Here is a 17,860-nt window from a genome sequence, read left to right on the forward strand (position 1 = left end):
ATGTCAGAGGAGCAGGTCAGTTCGAGTCCCTTAGATTTGTGAGCAAATATTTTCCTGGGTAGCTCTGTTGCATAATGGGGGGGGGGGAAGGCAAAAATCAAAAAAGTTTGGTGTGGTGATTTATAAACAAGGCTAGAAATAGGGAGACTGGGAGCTCTAGTTCCATTGGAGGCTATGGGCCAGTCGTTGTCTTTGAGCCTTAGAAAGAAGATAATGATCAGCTCCTTCTGAAAATCTTGCTAGTAAATCTGCAGGGACTAGTCCAGGCATTTGCCAGGAGTCAATAATGACACAAAGGAAACCCACATGTACAACCTCATACCCTTCCTAAACAGGGCATTCTTTTAGACTCTTCATAGAGCAAATGCTAAAATGCAAGATGAAAACAAATAGAATAGAAAAGGGAGAAATTATTATTAGCCCACATTTGCATAATTACCAAATACAAGGTTCAATTTCTTTAATTTCATTCGTTCACTGGATTTAGCAGATTCTCCAACTCCATAAGACTTAGCATTTCACCTATCTTTCCAAAGCCTTACTCACATCACTGAGCTGAAGTGCATTCTGCTTAGCCTGGACCATGACGGGAGAATCCACAATACTTGTAAATTTAATAGTGTCTGGGTGCTGTCTGTACTTCTTCTCATTTAGGGCCTCTCCTGCTTTTCTAGCTTTCTCCGCTTCAAGGGAACCGATTGGAATCCAGCCAATACCTTTCATCCAGTTGTTAAAATCTCCCTTGTAAAGGTTCTGAAGAAATAGGGAAAGAAAAAAGGAAGGAAGGAAGGAAGGAAGGAAGGGAGGGAGGGAGGGAGGGAGGGAGGAAGGAAGGAAGGAAGGAAGGAAGGAAGGAAGGAAGGAAGGAAGGAAGGAAGGAAGGATGGATGGATTAATTTAAAAAACTGTACTTTTTAAATTACATTTATCTGAACATAAATGTCTGGGCAGACTTACATCACTCTGAATCTGCATCATGTTTTTGGATCGTTCCACATTCATATCATCTGGCAATAGCGTGTAATTGTGCAGGAGATTCTTGTAATTGGTATTGCTGGCAATTTCTTGGGCTTTCTTAGCGGTTACAACAGTCACCATATCAAGCGGAGTGTTGTATTTAGTCTTGCTTTGCTCATAAGCTTTCTTATAGTCCCGCTCTGACTGCATCTTGGCCACGTTCATATAATGGACTAATTTGGGGTCATCTTGAATGCTCTGGAAGCCAATCAGTTTGCCTTTGCCTTGTTCATAGCCTTTCTTATATTCAAACTGTCAAAACAAGATTGCAAAAGTAGATTTATTTCCTGATGAGCATCATATACCATACCGATACTATGTGAAATCAGTATTGAAAAGAAAAAAAGATAGTACGGTTAAACTGAGCAGAAAAGTGCCTACTTTTCAGATTGAATGCATGCATTTATTATGGGCATACTCACATCGCTGGCAGCCTTCCCGGCACTTTTAGCAGCTCTAATGGAAATGGCATCGCTCCTCAAGTCATAGCCCCTTGCTTTCAGGTCTTCCCACCCCAGCTTGTAATAAGTCTGAAAGAATGAATTCATTGAGTCATCAGTTTAATATCCATCAACTACATCTGCAGCTAAAGTTCCATATTAAAAATTGCCAAAAGCAAACTTACATCGCTGATATTGTAGGAATTAACCTTTGCCTGGAGAAATTGAGGTGCGTCTGCTGGGAGGTTATACTTGTGAATTAATTCTTCATTTTTGGCTTTATAAAGTACCTGAAGAGGAATCAAGTGTGAAAATCACTGTGACATCCAAAACCAAAAATGAACGTTATAATTTATTACTAGTCCAAATTATAGTTCAGAAGTATAAGTTACATCTGATCAAGACTCCTTAATCTTTTAATGGTTCTATGCAGCAAATTTATAATGCAATTAATCAAAATGCTAACAGACATACAGACATTACCCATACTTACATCACTCCGCTGGGCTTGATTGATTTTAGCCTGAACCACAGTAGGGTGATCCTCAATTTGTGTAAATTTAATAGTGTCTGGATGTTGACGGTATTTTTTCTGTTTATGAAAAAACAAATCATTCTCATTTACTGAATTTTTCCATTGTTTCCTTCTAATCATTATCAACCACTTCACCGAAAATCAATACTTAAGATTTTTTTGTTTTAAAAAAAGTCCATGTCTTGAAAAAATTTAAAAAGTAATCAAGGCTGAAAGACTTTGATGAATCTAAAACATTAACATTTTCCTATGCGAAATGCTTGTTCTACCCCAAGAATTGGGTTTTGATGTTGTAATTATTTAATTAGAAGCAGGCAGATAAATAAAGTCCTCCTAAAAGAAGTGTAGTCAGTTTTTTTTATTCTAGTGTAGTCAGTTTTTATACATACTGGGCCACACTTAACCACCTTATACAGCATATTGTACCACATTATGGCTTAAGAGTGATCGAGCAAAGTAGAACTAACTATGGATACTTGTATTCATGGATTATTTGACCAACCACATGAACATAAAACTTCAGTTTGTTTCTACTGCTATAGAAGAGGGAGGAGAAGGAGAGGAAGAAGGAGAAGGAGAGGAAGAAGGAGAAGGAGAAGGAGAGGAAGAAGGAGAAGGAGAAGGAGAGGAAGAAGGAGAAGGAGAAGGAGACGGAGAGGAAGAAGGAGAGGAAGAAGGAGAAGGAGAAGGAGAAGGAGAGGAAGAAGGAGAAGGAGAGGAAGAAGGAGGAGAAGGAGAAGGAGAGGAAGAAGGAGAAGGAGAAGGAGAAGGAGAAGGAGAAGGAGAAAGCAAATTTCACACAGCAACCTAAGTTGCTTGTCTTTTTCAGAAGTTCCAGCCCAGATTGCAGTGACCTGAGAAGAGAATAGGACTGGCACTCAGTCCAGACTTCAAATTAATTGGTCTTTCCCCTACTTCTTGTCCTCCCCACCTGTGTAAGGAAGGCAGGGCTCACTGGCTTGCTAGATCACTCTACCAGGTGCCTGTTCTTTCCTTTTAGGAGCTATTCCCTTCTTACTAGTCCACTGCTTTTTCCTTGGTTTCCTGTCTGCTCACATAGATGCCTTCATGTTCCAATTCTCTGTCCTCCCATTATCTCCTTTAACACAAAACCCTTTTGCTTCTTTTTCCTTACGATACCACTGTGGCTCTGATGCCATGGTAATGAAACCAATAGCCAACAGTTGTCCTTTCATTCCTACAACCCTCTGTAGGTTCCAGAGAAAGTATTCAGTTAGGAAGAAGGATAGTTCAGTTTATAAAAATAAATAACAACGTTCATATGTTGTAACGTAACGATTTTTTTAAAAAAAACTCAAAGAAAGAGAAGTTTTTCAGAACCCCATAACCAAACTGAAATAACTCTGGTTTTCTTTATGCTTTACTTACCTCGCTGACATATTCTGAAGTTCTTTTTGCTGTTTCTGCATCCAGGGATCCATAAGGTATCCAGCCACATCCTTTCATCCAGCTGTTGTAATCAGCTTTATATTCATTCTGGAAAAGACCATAATGAATTTAAAAATGGGAAATCTTTGCCTTCAGGTTCGTGTGACAATTTATTCGAGCTGTCCTATATGTAGACGGAACATTTTTTTTAAAAGGTAGCCAACAAAAAACTATAATTCATGAATTAAAACTAAGATAATTGCCAAAAACAATGTAATTGCCAAAACCAAATGATGAAATTATTCCAAAACTGGTGCAATGTGCTTCATTAAGTAGGAACACAACCTAAATAAAAGCAGGATCATCTTTGAAAGGTGCTTGATCTATAAGGTCCACCTGGAAAAAACCAGATCTGTAAGCTATACTATACACTGTCAACGAAAGTGCGTATAGTCAAGGCTATGGTCTTCCCAGTTGCAATGTATGGCTGTGAAAGTTGGACCATAAGAAAGGCTGAGCACCAAAGAATTGAGGCCTTTGAACTATGATGCTGGAGAAGACTCCTGCGAGTCCCTTGAACTGCAAGGCGATCAAACCGGTCAGTCCTAGAGGAGATCAACCCTGACTGCTCTTTAGAAGGCCAGATCCTGAAGCTAAAACTCAAGTACTTTGGCCACCTAATGAGAAGGAGGGACTCACTGGAGAAGAGCCTAATGCTGGGAAAGATTGAGGGCAATAGAAGAAGGGGACGACAGAGAATGAGGTGGCTGGATGGAGTCACTGAAGCAGTAGGCGTGAGCTTAAATGGACTCCAGAAGATGGTAGAGGACAGGAAGGCCTGGAGGAACGTTGTCCATAGGGTCGCGATGGGTCGGACACAACTTTGCAACTAACAACACCAAAGCTATACTAAGACACTTTAAAAAAAAACATCCCAGGATAAGAATTTTTCTGTATAATCACTAGAAGCTGAACTCAGTTTGAAAGCAACACTTGGCTTTATGTAATAGTTAGGACTTCATACATGGGCAGGAATCGTATAATACTTTTAGAAGATATCTGAATTCCAGATTATCCTTTACAAGCAATAGGATATTGCAAATACATGTTATCTCTCTGTTACACAGACAAGCTACAAAACATTTTTATAGTTTTAAATCTTTCTTCAGTTCTCTTTTGTATTTCAAGAAAAAAATATTGAAAATTATACTGAAAGCAAGTTTATAAATAAGGTAACATTGAAAGCAGGGGTGTTTGGAACATCCCCCATTTAATTCAGGGGTTGGGTTTTTAACATGGTTTTAACTATTGTATATATCGGGCATAAATTATTTAATTGTTTTTTAACTTTTGTACATTGTTTTTTAATATTTATTGCCCTGTACACCGCCCTGAGTCCTTCGGGAGAAGGGCGGTATAAAAATTTAATAAATATAAATATAAATTCAAATCAATTATTGGGGTCAGAACTCAAGTCTGTCGATCAACTCAAATCAATCATGCAATCAAACTGATCTGGGTTTCTGAACTTCTTCAGAAAAATAGCTCCAGTGCACGCACGGAACATTTGCAATCACTGAACTGATTCAAGTATACTTTCTTTGACTAAGTGATTCAACCTGAATAATCAAACTGATTTTAAAAGTCAATTTGATTTGGACATTTCACTGAACAGCATTTCAATCAAATCCTTGAATTTAATCTTTGTACTGTACAGTCCTAGATAGCAGCTACCTATTATTCTTTTCAAATTGCAGAGTTTCTTTTCAGTCTTTACATCTATGCTCTTTTTCACAAATTCTCACCAGTCTATATTTTAATATTTTAAATCATCCTTCCCTAAATGATGCTGTATGGATAACTACAGGTCAGCATATTTTCAAGACAGTTGATGGCCACCTTAGGTTTTAAGTTAGATGTGCTGAACAGATGTCTGGGACTTATATTCCCAACAAACCTGGAGGACCGCAGTTAGGGAAGGCCAAAATAGGCAATGCTCAGTTGGGTTTCTTCCTGACCCAGTTGTCAAACTCTCGAAAAGGTTTACGGAAGTACACTGCAAACTCTCTTTTCCGTATGAAGTATTCTTCGGTTCAACAATGCTAGATTTGAAGAAGCGTTGTTACTTACGTCACTTAGTATAGCATTAGCCTTCCTGGCCAGCTCCACATTAATACTATCCGGAGGATAGGAGTAATTATGGATGCGATGCCTGTAGTCTGTATCACTGACGATCGTCTGGGCTTTCTTTGCTTGCACAACGGCAATCATATCCAGTGGTGCTGTGTATTTGGTCTTTGATGCTTCATAACCTTTTTTATAGAGCAGCTACGGTACAATTAATACAAGTCATTAACCATTTAAAGTTTGAAAAAAAGAAGCCCAGATCTTTGTAAAATGTGGGTGATAATCCCTCTACAACAGCCAATGGGTATGCTAAAAACAGGCACAGCTTTTTTAAAGAATCCTTTTTCTGTAACACGAAAAGGTCTTCTGAAATGACTACTGTCATATGGAAGAAATAGACTAGGTTGGGATTATGCTGACTTTCAAATAAGCCAATGTCAATAGGAATATGCACTTCTGAATATATGCCTGAGTTATTCTAAAAATTTGGTGCATCTATTGATAACCTAATATTCCATTTTCCCCTACTTTTTCCACTTCATAAGTATTCAGATTAATAGTCAAGTATCATTTTTATTAACATTTGCATTTCCTCATCATTTTCTTGGACAATTATGAGAACCCACTTTCCTCAAAAGGTGTATTATTATTCCCCATCAGAGGATTTAACACTCGGAACTTGCTCATTAAGTTTTCAAAATTATAAATCAGTGGTCCTTTATTAAGAATTTACTGAATGTAAACTTCACCAAAAGGGACACTCTGAAGAAATATCTTCTAAACATGATTTTATATCTAGATAAATTAACATTTCCAGAGAATTCAGCATATCACCAACAAACCACATATTATTTGGTTTATCTGTACTTACATCACTCTGTTGCTTGGCCATTTTTTGGCAATGTATCATTTTGGGATCATCTTCAATACTCAGAGCTCCAATTAACTTGCCTTTGCCCTGTTCATAACCCTTTTTGTATTCCACCTGTATGGTCACAAGACAATAATGTACTTTGAATGACTGCAAATGTAAATCAATCCAAGATCTACCTTAATTTCTGTGTAACATCACTTACATCACTGACAATCTTTTGCTTGGCTTTTGCAGCTAGAATTGGAATGGAATCCACCTTGATGTCAAATTTCTTTGCTTTTGATTGATCCCAGTCATACTTATACCAATTCTAGCCAAAGGAGAAGAGAAAAATATACAAACAAGTCATGGCATAAAATCCAAAATGTATTACATACAATCCATATATTTATCTTAGGGAGTGCATAACCCTATAACTGCGTAACTATCCAACGTGCATGTTATTATGAGTAGACTAACAATAGAATAATCTTTTTTGACCAATCTTTTGACACCCAAGATTTCAAGCTCTTTAACATTAATTCAGTAAAGATGTGGAATTTGTATAAATTAAGCCCTCTATGAGAACAACTTTACTTTATATTGCAAGGGCTGTCAAAGATATGATCCAGACAATGTAAGATCTAATTTCAGGACATCAATCTAGAATGAAGCTCTTCATTATAGTCCATGTACCCTAAAGAACCTTTCTTCAAAGCTGGAAGTCAGGGATGTCTGTAGAATAATTGTTTTTTTTCTATCCATAGTAAATAATTAAACATTTATTAAATGAAGTCTTTTCCTTCATTGGTTTTTCAAGTGAATCTCTGTCTGTGAACTCTCACATAAGAACAGACATATACACACTAACATTGACTGTGATTTCTTGGTCTTCATAGCCTCCTGGAACCTCAATAGCCTCTTTTCCTAGCATATTTTTTCTTACCAGCACCTATAGAAACTCCTAAATATCTATTTTAATAGTTTTATTTTCTCCCTTCTTCATTGCCATCTGTTCATCATTCGTCCTGTTCAGTATCTCATTTCTTAATTCATCATTGTCCTTTCCCCAAAGCTGATGCCACTCACCAAACTAACTAGAGGTGATGACAGCTGATTCTGAAGATAATCTAAGTGCTGATCTAGGTTCTCTGTCTTTAAACTAATCCTCCTGACAAGTGTTACCCGACAATCAAATACGTCCTGTTTTATGTCTTTATTATCATCATCACTGTCATGAATAGCATTATGATTCTCTTCAGTAGCTTGTTTTTGTTTTGTTTTTAGCTGTGAAAGTATCATTCATAAGACTCTTACATCACTGATGTTGTAAGCATTGACTCTGGATTGTAGGAATAAGGGAGCGTCTGGAGGGACAGAGCATCTGTTTTTCTCAGCTACGTGTTTGGCTTTGTAGTTCAACTGAAATGCAAAATGAAAATCACGTAAAATGCTTGAGCAAAATAAGAGGGAAATCCAAACCATTAAAGTAAACATTTTTCACAGTGGTACCTCCGTACTCATCCTTAATTGGTTCCGGGAGGCACAATGAGTACCAAAAACAATGAGTACCAAACAATTTTTTCCCATATAGAATAATATAATGGGTCACAAGGCAGCTGACACAGACAAGTTCTAGTTTGTGTGTTGAGTACCAAACAAACAATGAGTACCGGGACAAAATATTCATGTCAAAGTGCATTGAGTACCAAATTCGATGAGTTTCAAAGCAGTTGAGTGCCAAGCTACCACTCTACTTTAATAACCATCACAATAGAAAGGCACGGTATAAATCAAGCAAATAAGTATGTTTACATTGTTCAGTTAATTCAGGAAGGGTTGGATCAATGTCAGTTAGCATAAAGATAGAATGGACTTTTGTTTTTATAAACACAACAATAACAGATCCCCATCTGCTTTCAGAGTATCCATCTTTTGAAAATTAAAAATAAGAAGCATTACCACAAAACAGTGTCAAAAATAGATCTCCTGTGTTAAAGCAACATTACCAGCTTCTCCATCCCTGCTGATTGATTACAAGCTCAGCCCTTGTTTTTCCAATTATATTGCTACTTGTTTTATTGACTTTGGTATTAAATATGTGCAAAAATATACAAGTTTGGAAACAAAACATTCCAAGGAATACTGAACTATTCCATTATTCTTTTTGACTACTGTGGATTTGGCTGTCCCAGGGATGATCCAAACAATTTCCAGAAGTAAATCTTTTGGAACAAGAAGTCATCTCCCAGTCTCACATTTCCATAAAATGTACATTGAGAAAGCTTTTGGATTACCCTCAGGATGGCTGGATTGGTATGGTCTAGAGCAGACCTGGGCATTTTATGGTCCCTGGGCCTCATCTGGCTCTTTGGTTGCTTTTAGTTTGAAGGTGACTGCTATTTTGTTTTTCAATTTACGTATGTGTGTGCATGCATGCCTACACATCTTCATGGCTTTATTGTTTTGGCACTCCACAAGAGTCCCAGTTTCTCATGTGGGAAAATTAATTGCCCATCCCTGGTCTAGAGAATAATGAGACATTTTGATATTCTTCAAAATATTATGTTCCTCGCATGGTATGTTTTGAAAATCATAACCTGGAACATTTTCAACATTCAGGTGATAAAGCTACAACTTCGTGAATAGAAACCCATTACTAGAAGAGGAAGCATCTGACAAAATAAGGCCAGACGGGACTTTGTTTGAGTTGCTAGGTTACTTACATCACTCAGCTGCTTGGAATTAATTTGTGCTTGTACCATAACCAGCGAGTCTGTCACAGGGGTAAACTTGATCTGACCAGAATGTTTCTTGTATGCATGCTAGAAAAATGCAGGAAAAAAGTAATTGCATTTACTTTTTAATATATATCAAATTATGGTTCTATTTTTCTGTATCTGCAAAAAAATATTTTTTAAAAAATTCTAGCATACTAATATGGTCCATTCAGTCATCGACAGCATAACTAAACAACCCACTGCTGTTTACAAATCTTAAAATTTTCTGATTATCAAAGATGTACATTTTGCTATTTTGACGGAAAGACCTGAATAGAAGCATATTGTCCCATACTTGATACAGTGTTACAATCTCTATTTGCACTGCTGATGATCAAGCCTATTAGTAGTAAATCTATGCAACATATTGGAAACAAAACCCTTCTCTTCAAAAGACTGAAGCATCAACTGTTTGCAAGGCTTTACAGATGTTTCCAGATCTGTTCCTGCAGGATCTGCATGTCTGCCTATACAGAAATGGTCTGTAAAATGAAGTGGTGGTGAAAGCAACCGGTCTGATTTTTCATGCACACAAGGGAGCCTTGAAAATGACAAGGGTACTCTTAACACTCCCCAGAAAGATGCTTTATTCCAAAATACTGGTGTAGGTTTTCACAGCCAATATCTCTTGGGCAATGTTGAGCTTCAGAGTTTAGTAACCATGTCTAGAATGCATCTTCAGTCCCTTTGTGAAACATCCCTTTCAAACATTTTGCACTGCTTTAAAGAACATCCATACACGCATGAGCCAGCTTTTATGGAAATATATGTTGTATTTGTTTCTTGCTGCAAACAACAGGGGCTTGTGGTAGCTTACACTCATAAAACACAGATAAAACAGCTGCAACGAATAACAAACATTGAAATATAAAGCAGACATATAAAAAAATGCCAAAGTAGTAAATAACCATTAGTAAAAACTAAGGCAAAAGGGGGTAAGAGCCAAGATGGTGGACAGGCAGCAATGGCTGTAAAGAGATCCTCCAAAAGGAAAGTAACCTTGTATTTTTAATCCATGACTGACTTTTACAAACTCACATATATTGGAGAGTCTACCAATCTGGTCTAGCTGCATTTGAACAATACTACAAGCCAGGATTTTTAAAAATGGGGAAAAGGAGAAAGAGACAGCATGCTCACTCTGCAGCACAGAGCTCGTCCAAGCCATTGAAACAGCAGAAAATGGATGATTATATACGGCAGATAATCTGCTCCAGTAAGTAACTAAATGCAGTCTCCTTACCACCAGGTGTCACATGAAGCCTATATGTATATCTGAACAGCGCAGTAATAGAGAAACAGCAACAAAACTGGAGAAGCAAGACCTGCTACAAAGTCCAAATTTGGTCTGCCCAAATGTAAAAAAATTAAAATTGCGCAGGTGATGCTACAAAGGCATCTGTTACCAGGCTTCAGACTGATCTCTTCAGAAGGAAGTGTTTGAACGAATGAACACTACTAGGAAAATGCCTCTAGTCTGTGCTTCATTGAAACAGTTCTGTGGTTTCTTAAATTCTGATTTGGCGTCACATGTGACATACCGATTCCAATTTCACTTTACATGAAAACATTGTGGCACTTTCAGCATTATGTCTGGGCTGTTTAAGAAAAATGGTTAATTCTCTTCTAATGACAAAAAAAAAACTATGTGGATGGGTGTCCGCAGAGGGCAGGAAGAGCCCTCATGTGCATGATCATGTGCGTGATCACTATGAGTCAAGACCAATCCAAGGAAACGTGTACTATCATGGTAATATTTAAGTTTACCATTGTTTAAAGAACACCAGCAGTTTTTTTAAAAGACTCTGGACGAATGTACCTACAAATATAAAATCTCACAGTAACAATGACTTACATCTTTGCACACGTCCAGCTTCTTCATGGCTTCATATTCTTGAGTTATGGTTTGAGGGAAATAGCATTTAGCCTTTTCGTCTTCATAGTCTGCTTTATAGTTTTTCTAGAGGAACCACCAGAAAACAGCATAAAAACCATGAACTGAACAAGAAAGGAAAAAAAATAGAGGAAAATAGGTACAATTCATACTCACGTCGCTCTTCATGGCTCCAACCTTTATGCAATGGGCTTCATAGGGGTCCTCAAAGGTGCCTATGTACCGGCCCAAGACATTGGCTATGTAAGGCTCTTTGTATTTCACCTATGGAGAAACGCAATTACATGTTGTAGCAAAACAAGCAAGACTATGGAGCAGAAGCAAAGGAGAAATGTCCACCACACTTACCCCACTGAAGTTCTTAAGAGTGTTGTCGACCTGGTACTGTGGAGTCTCACAATAGTTAATGCTTACTCCTTTTGCTTTTTCATATGCTTCCTTATATAATCTCTGCAAGAGTGGAAAAAAATGGAGAAAGGGGGATTAGGAAACAATGTTGCAAATGTTGTTCATTCTGCGTCTGCCTGGCTTCTCACCTACACACCTATCATCCTGAAATGTACATCACAACGTATTCCAAAGGATTTCATCCAAATTTACATTCTTTTTTTTTTTTATTGAAAAGTTTTATAAAATACAATTTTCCTTTAAAAAAACCCCCCTTCCCCCTCCCTCCTCCCCTCCCTACCTCCCCCCTATCTCCCCCCCTCCCCCTCCCCCTCCTCCCTCCCCTACCTCCCCCCCTCCACTTCCCCTCCTCCCCCTCCCCCCCCCCCGACTTCCCAGAGCAAAATACAAGGTATATATCTAAAAGGCAATCATAAACAATCATATACTAACAATTATAAACTCTAAAATCCATCACTCTCTAGCTTGTATATAGTAAACCAATCCTTAATAATACTAAATATATATAAAAAACTAAAATAAAAGAAAACTAGCATCATTCCCATCTATGTTCTTCCACAATTCACTATTACCTTAACATATTCTCATTTGCACATTAATAAATAGTTCTTACACAAATTAACCCACATTAACCCACAAAACTTTCTTCCTCTTCCTCTGTAGTAAGTTGTCCATTAATTCCAAATTAAAAAAAAAAAATCTATTACCATACATAGCATCCCAAAACTTTTTTTTTTTTTTTTAAAACACAACTACCACTTAACTATAAATATTTTGTGGAAGTTCCATAGATTTCTACTGGACTTATTTTTTTTTCTTTTTTGAGCGTTTTAAGGCAGCACGCGTCACCCTCTGTTCTCTAAGATCATCCAAAAGAGTTGCAGCTTGAACTCCTCCTGTACCCTTCTCATCTATCTGTGCATCTTCATCCTCTTGATGTTCTCCTTCTCCAGATCCCTCTGCAGCTTCCAGAAGTGTTGATGGGGTTACTTCCAAGACATTATTATAAAAATCATGCGCTTGCTTCACATTACTCAAACAGTATCTTTTGCCATCATACATGAAGCTCAACCCAACTGGGATCTCCCATCTGAACCTTATATCTCTTTGCTTGAGCTCTTGCACAAGAAGTATAAAATCCTTCCTTCTCTTTAAAATCTTTGGAGGAATTTCTTTTAAAACCAAAACTTGTTGACCAGCAATCACAACTTTGGTATCGTAGGCAGCTTGTATAACTTCATCTCTAATTTCCCTTTTTACAAAATAAACCACCACATCTCTAGGCAACTTTCTCTGTTTAGCAATCCACGAATTCACACGGAACACTTTGTCCATACCTTGTTTTAATTCAGATGCTGGATGGTTCAATACTCCCTCAAAAGCCTCAGAAACCAGCTGCTTTAAATCTTCCTTAATATCCTCTTTTAGGCCTCTAATTCTCACAGCAAACTGCATCTGGTAAAATTGGGCCAAGCTCTGTTCACTGTCAATTTTGTCTTTTAAATCTTCAATTTCCAATACTTTTGCTTCTAATAAAGCATTCTTTTGAATCAAGTCTTGCACTTGATCATCCAGCACCTCCACACATTTAGCAACTTTTTGCACTGAGGACAAAATGTCTACCTTCATTTCTCTAAGTTTCTGTTCCATCCTTTCTTCCATTCTCTGCTCCAATTTCTCCAATTTCTCCTCCATCTGTAGAAATTTAACACCCATTGACTCCAAAATTAACTGGGTATGTTTTTCAAGATCCTTCGATGTCAATACATCAGGAGAATGCAACGCCTGCAGCAATGATTGTTGTTGCACCGGAGAATTTCCAGCACTCCGAAAAGTTCTAGGGGGAGGTTTAGCCGCCATCTTTTACTTACAATTGTGACGCACTTTCACTTTAAGTTTTAAACAAAGTCCATCAAGCTTGAGAGTAAAATAAAATCTTCTTCATCTCTTCATCTTTCCCTCTTGTACTGCTCTGCCTGCTCTTTCCCTTTCATAGTCTCTCCTTCAAGCAGGGATGGTCGCAGACGCCTGGCTCTGCTCCATAAAGTCCGGAGCAGAGACGCTGGTCAGCTGGGAGCAGCCCAGGCTACGGGGGAGTTCAATCCTTCGGCCGCCCAAGCTCCAAGCTCAGGCGGCCCCGGAGAACTCAACCCCCACCTGGGGGCTCACCCCCTCCTCTTCTCCCGAGGAGGGGGCTTCAGATTCGCCCGAACAGCTGATCGGCGCTGTTTCGGGCGAAAAAGCACCAGCTGAGCCGCGGGCAGCCCGGGAAGGCTCCCTCCGTCGCCGCGGAGCCACCGGAAGTCCCCACACATTCTGAATCCATAATTAGGATGGAAACATATAGCACATATTTTATTGATGGAATTTATTTATTTATTTTTGCTTACATTTGTAAGGCCACTCAACTGAAACAATTTGACTCTGGGCAGCTTACTACACAAGTAAGAATAACAAAAAAAATATAATAAGAAAGAAAACTCAGTATATAAACTATAGAACAGCAATAAAATATATTAGAACCCCAACCAAAAGAGAGATCCATGGAACTGGGCCCTAATCTCCTAGAAAAAAAAAATCATGTAATCTGGATTAAACCCATGATTCTTAGATTTGGATAGGTTGATTTCAACAGTGCTAGAATTTGTTTATGAAAATCCCATCACAAATTCTAATGGAAACAACCACTGTACCTCATGTAGTTTAACAATGGTTGTTAACAGCCCAGTTGGACAACTGTCAAATACAGATGTCCCATTTAGATCTTTGATGATTGAACATTTTGATGTTCATGAATTAATGTTATTCTATTTCAAATACGTTTTCATCAGACAGTTGAGGAGTCCTTACTGCTCTCTGAGCTCAGCTGTTTGCCTGCAGATGTTTTGTTACCAGTGTGAGCTACTGATATTCAGTTTTATTGGTACCATCAGACAATTCACAATTCACATAACTGTGAATAATTTAGGTTAATTATATATTATATAAATATACATTATAAAATTGAAAAGTCCCAAATTTGATATAGTCATAAAAGAAGACCATAAGAATCATAAACATGTTAGCAAGTTACTGAAGGTGCATATGGTATATGTCTTCTTTATTGGCTACTATTAAAATACTACTGGATGCAGATTATAATTTTCAAAAATGATTTGGGAATTCTTATTTAATTACTATTTTTTTTTTTGCTTCATAGCTCTAAAATACAGGGAGCCAAAAAAAGGTTTGTGTTACATCATCACAAAGGTTCAAGCATGCCACACACCCCATTTTACCCCATTTTGAGCTTACTTACATCATTTTGCATTTTGCCCACTTTCAGAGAATGTAAGATCTTGGGATCATCCTGGACGCTCAAGGCGCCAATAAGCTTCCCTTTGCCCTTTTCATAGCCTTTCTTGTACTCAACCTACAGGGGGATATTGGAATAAAATATTTTCATAGGCTACAAACGTTGTGTGCAGATTGAAAATTAAGTGTTATTACTCTGTGTCATACTTACATCGCTCGCAATTTTTTGTTTTGCTTTAGCAGCCAGAATTGGGATGGCATCTACTTTGATATCAAACTTATTTGCTTTTAATTGATCCCAATCATACTTGTAGCAATTCTAACCAAGAAAGAAGAGGAAAATAAAATGGATCAACCTGAACTAGGAATCAGAAGGATAAATCTTTTTTTATCTAATGCCATAACTCAACTTGATTGACTAAATGAAAACATTCTTCAGGATAAGAGCAACAATCATCATTTCTAACCAACTGGATAATAAATTCTTTATGCTGCAATAAAATATCATCAAGAAATAGAATCACCTTTAAATATTTGTAACTTTCACAAAATGAGTCCATTATAAGATGGATCTATATGTACAGACTGCTTTGGCAATCTATACCACACTAATGGGACAGATTTAGAATATTTCCTTATCCATATATCTATCAATATATCTATCAACAAGAATATTGATATAAATATAGCAAGAGACTTAAACATAGAGAAAACACATATCTTCATATAATAATTATTTGGTTATAGATACATCTGTCTAGATGTACACATTGCCACCCTGTCCTTCACTCCCCATCCCTACTCATAACCCAGACTCTTTTCTAGTAATTCCTGATTACAGTCACTCATATTCTAAGTCAGGGGTGTCAAACTTGCCACATCATGTGACATGTTGCAATGTGTGGTGACTTTTTTCCCATTGCTGGAGCTAGAGTGGGCACATTTTTGGCATGACTCATCCGGCCCGCAGACTGGCAGTTTCACACCCCTGTTCTAAGTACTTCTAAGAGTCTTAGCACCCAACTGGCCTATTCTACATCATTTCTGTTTCTATACTTTCTCCTGCCAAATATGCATAACACATTCCTAGATGAGCTGAGAAATTCTTCTTTCCTTCTTCCTTCGTATCATTCTCTCATTTTATTTCATCCACTATATCGATAAATCTTGGTGTTGTTTTAAATATAGCTAATTAGATTGGTTCTTTTCAAGCTTGCTGTCCTTGTCCATGCTGACTATGGATTAACAAGAGTCTGTCCAATGTATTCAAAGAAGATTCAACTAAGCTTGTTCACTGTCTGTCTAATAGACATCGCACTGCAAATATTTTAGATTCATGACCTATTAACATAGTAGCAATAATATTATTTATTAAGAAAATGTGTCACAAGAGCAGCTGTCCATTATACTCACATCACTGATATTATAGGCATTGACTCTGGACTGGAGAAACAAAGGAGCATCTGGAGGTATGGAACATCTGAATTTTTCAGCCACATGTTTGGCTTTGTAATTCATCTGAAATATAGAATGAACAAATAGTGGAATATACTGTAAATTACTAACACATGCTGCTCTTCAATGTGGGATGAATTCCTTCTCCTAGAGACCAACTATGGCTACAGACTTTTTTCTAACCCCGCTAACTATTGATCAAGTCATCAATGCTTTGCTCCAGTACCCAAACCAAATGCCTTCCCAGAAGGACTACCTTGTCCAATTGATGAACCATCTAAAGGAGCAAATGGGACAGAATGGTGGTGCCTAGTTCTTCCTTTGCATCAATAGCATCAATTTCAACTTTTTTAATACCAACTTTCTTTCCTGACAAATATGTTTGAAATCTAAGAAAATTTACTACTTTCCTATTTCACACGAGCCATATATCTGCCTGAGACCAAATGCTTTATTAGCAACAGAAATGATGTAGGATTTTCAGTAACCCTATTGATGGCGGGAGTTATAAAATGGTAAGCCTCTCCTCCCCAGGGCTTATTCAGAAAAGTTCAGATAACCACAGTAATTTTGTGGTGTGCTTGAGAGTTAACTTTGAAGATCTGGTCAAGTGAATAACAGATGTTTGTATAACTAACATGATCTGGAGAATGGCTCAGTAGGCAATGAGGAGAGGAATGGGAGGAATTCCTCACCAAGAAGAGGTAAAAATATGTCCCCCTCCAGTGCCAGGAAGAAGAAGGGAATAAAGAGGCCTGGAATGTAGTCCATTTTCAGGATGCGAGGGTGTCAATTTTTTAGATTTTCAGTTTTATCGCTAGACATTTAACTTGTCTGTCTGTCTGTCTGTCTCTCTCTTTCTCTCTGGAATTCCAAGGATCAAAAACACATTCAGACTTGAGCAGTGAAGAGTTTTTCTGCTGTTTATGAGTCAGCATCAAAGCCCACCACCTACAAATGCACTGGTTCCAGTTCTGACTCTTTTTCTACCTCAGTAGTGAGGTAAACAGGTTTGATCAATGAGGAAAGTAAACAAAGAGGTGAAAAAAGCCTCTTTGGTCTCAATTACTGGTAGCAGAAGACTTGTAGATGGACCTCTGGTACAGGTCAACAAATGTAGGCAGCCATCTCTGAGAACCAGGCACAGCTATGCCTTCTCTACCAAGCCAAAGTAGACAGTTTCGACCTGGGGACTGGCAGCTAAAGAACAACTTCCCTTCTACTTCTCTTTCCCCACAGTTTTCTTGTCCTTCAGAATATCTCAGTCGGACAGGACAATTAGACGCTTTATCATGGCTTCTTCCCAGGCAGCTCTCTTGTCTTCTTTTGAAGTTTTGGCAGCCTGAGCATAGGCTGCCAGAGCTGTGGGGAAAATGGCTTTGGGGCACAATGGGAAAGTTTTGATTCTCCTGTTGTCAAATATTGGGTGACCAGAGAGCTAGAGGAAGCCAATAGCAGCAGGGCAGTTCACCTTCCTCCTTAACATTACCTAGAAATGAGGTACTGCAGACCAGCTGAGCTACAAGATTTCTATTGCCTATGGTGGAAAAATGCCACTTTAAAGCAAAACAAAAATAGTGGGCAACAGATTTGAAGTAGCCGAAGGACCACTCGGGACGACAGGCTAATTAACTAGAGGTTTATTGAGAACAAAGGCAACAACAGAAT

General features: G+C 38.0%; 1 protein-coding gene across 1 annotated transcript in view; it reads right to left on the reverse strand.

Annotated features, from left to right (window-relative positions):
• NEB (nebulin) overlaps positions 1-17,860 on the reverse strand; it is a 196,352-nt gene that overhangs the window by 172,066 nt on the left and 6,426 nt on the right. Inside the window, exons 11-27 of the mRNA XM_083350431.1 lie at positions 16,151-16,255; positions 14,949-15,056; positions 14,742-14,855; positions 11,384-11,485; positions 11,192-11,299; positions 10,997-11,101; positions 9,088-9,186; positions 7,679-7,783; positions 6,585-6,692; positions 6,380-6,493; positions 5,512-5,709; positions 3,382-3,489; positions 1,951-2,049; positions 1,643-1,747; positions 1,440-1,547; positions 958-1,269; positions 547-753 (exon numbers count right to left, since the gene is read on the reverse strand). Of these exons, the coding sequence (XP_083206557.1) occupies positions 547-753; positions 958-1,269; positions 1,440-1,547; positions 1,643-1,747; positions 1,951-2,049; positions 3,382-3,489; positions 5,512-5,709; positions 6,380-6,493; positions 6,585-6,692; positions 7,679-7,783; positions 9,088-9,186; positions 10,997-11,101; positions 11,192-11,299; positions 11,384-11,485; positions 14,742-14,855; positions 14,949-15,056; positions 16,151-16,255 (2,205 nt within the window). The remainder of the gene's footprint in view (positions 1-546; positions 754-957; positions 1,270-1,439; positions 1,548-1,642; positions 1,748-1,950; positions 2,050-3,381; positions 3,490-5,511; positions 5,710-6,379; positions 6,494-6,584; positions 6,693-7,678; positions 7,784-9,087; positions 9,187-10,996; positions 11,102-11,191; positions 11,300-11,383; positions 11,486-14,741; positions 14,856-14,948; positions 15,057-16,150; positions 16,256-17,860) is intronic.

The sequence above is a fragment of the Vipera ursinii genome (assembly GCF_947247035.1).
Source record: "Vipera ursinii genome assembly, chromosome: 1".
NCBI classification, from domain to species: Eukaryota; Metazoa; Chordata; class Lepidosauria; order Squamata; family Viperidae; genus Vipera; species Vipera ursinii.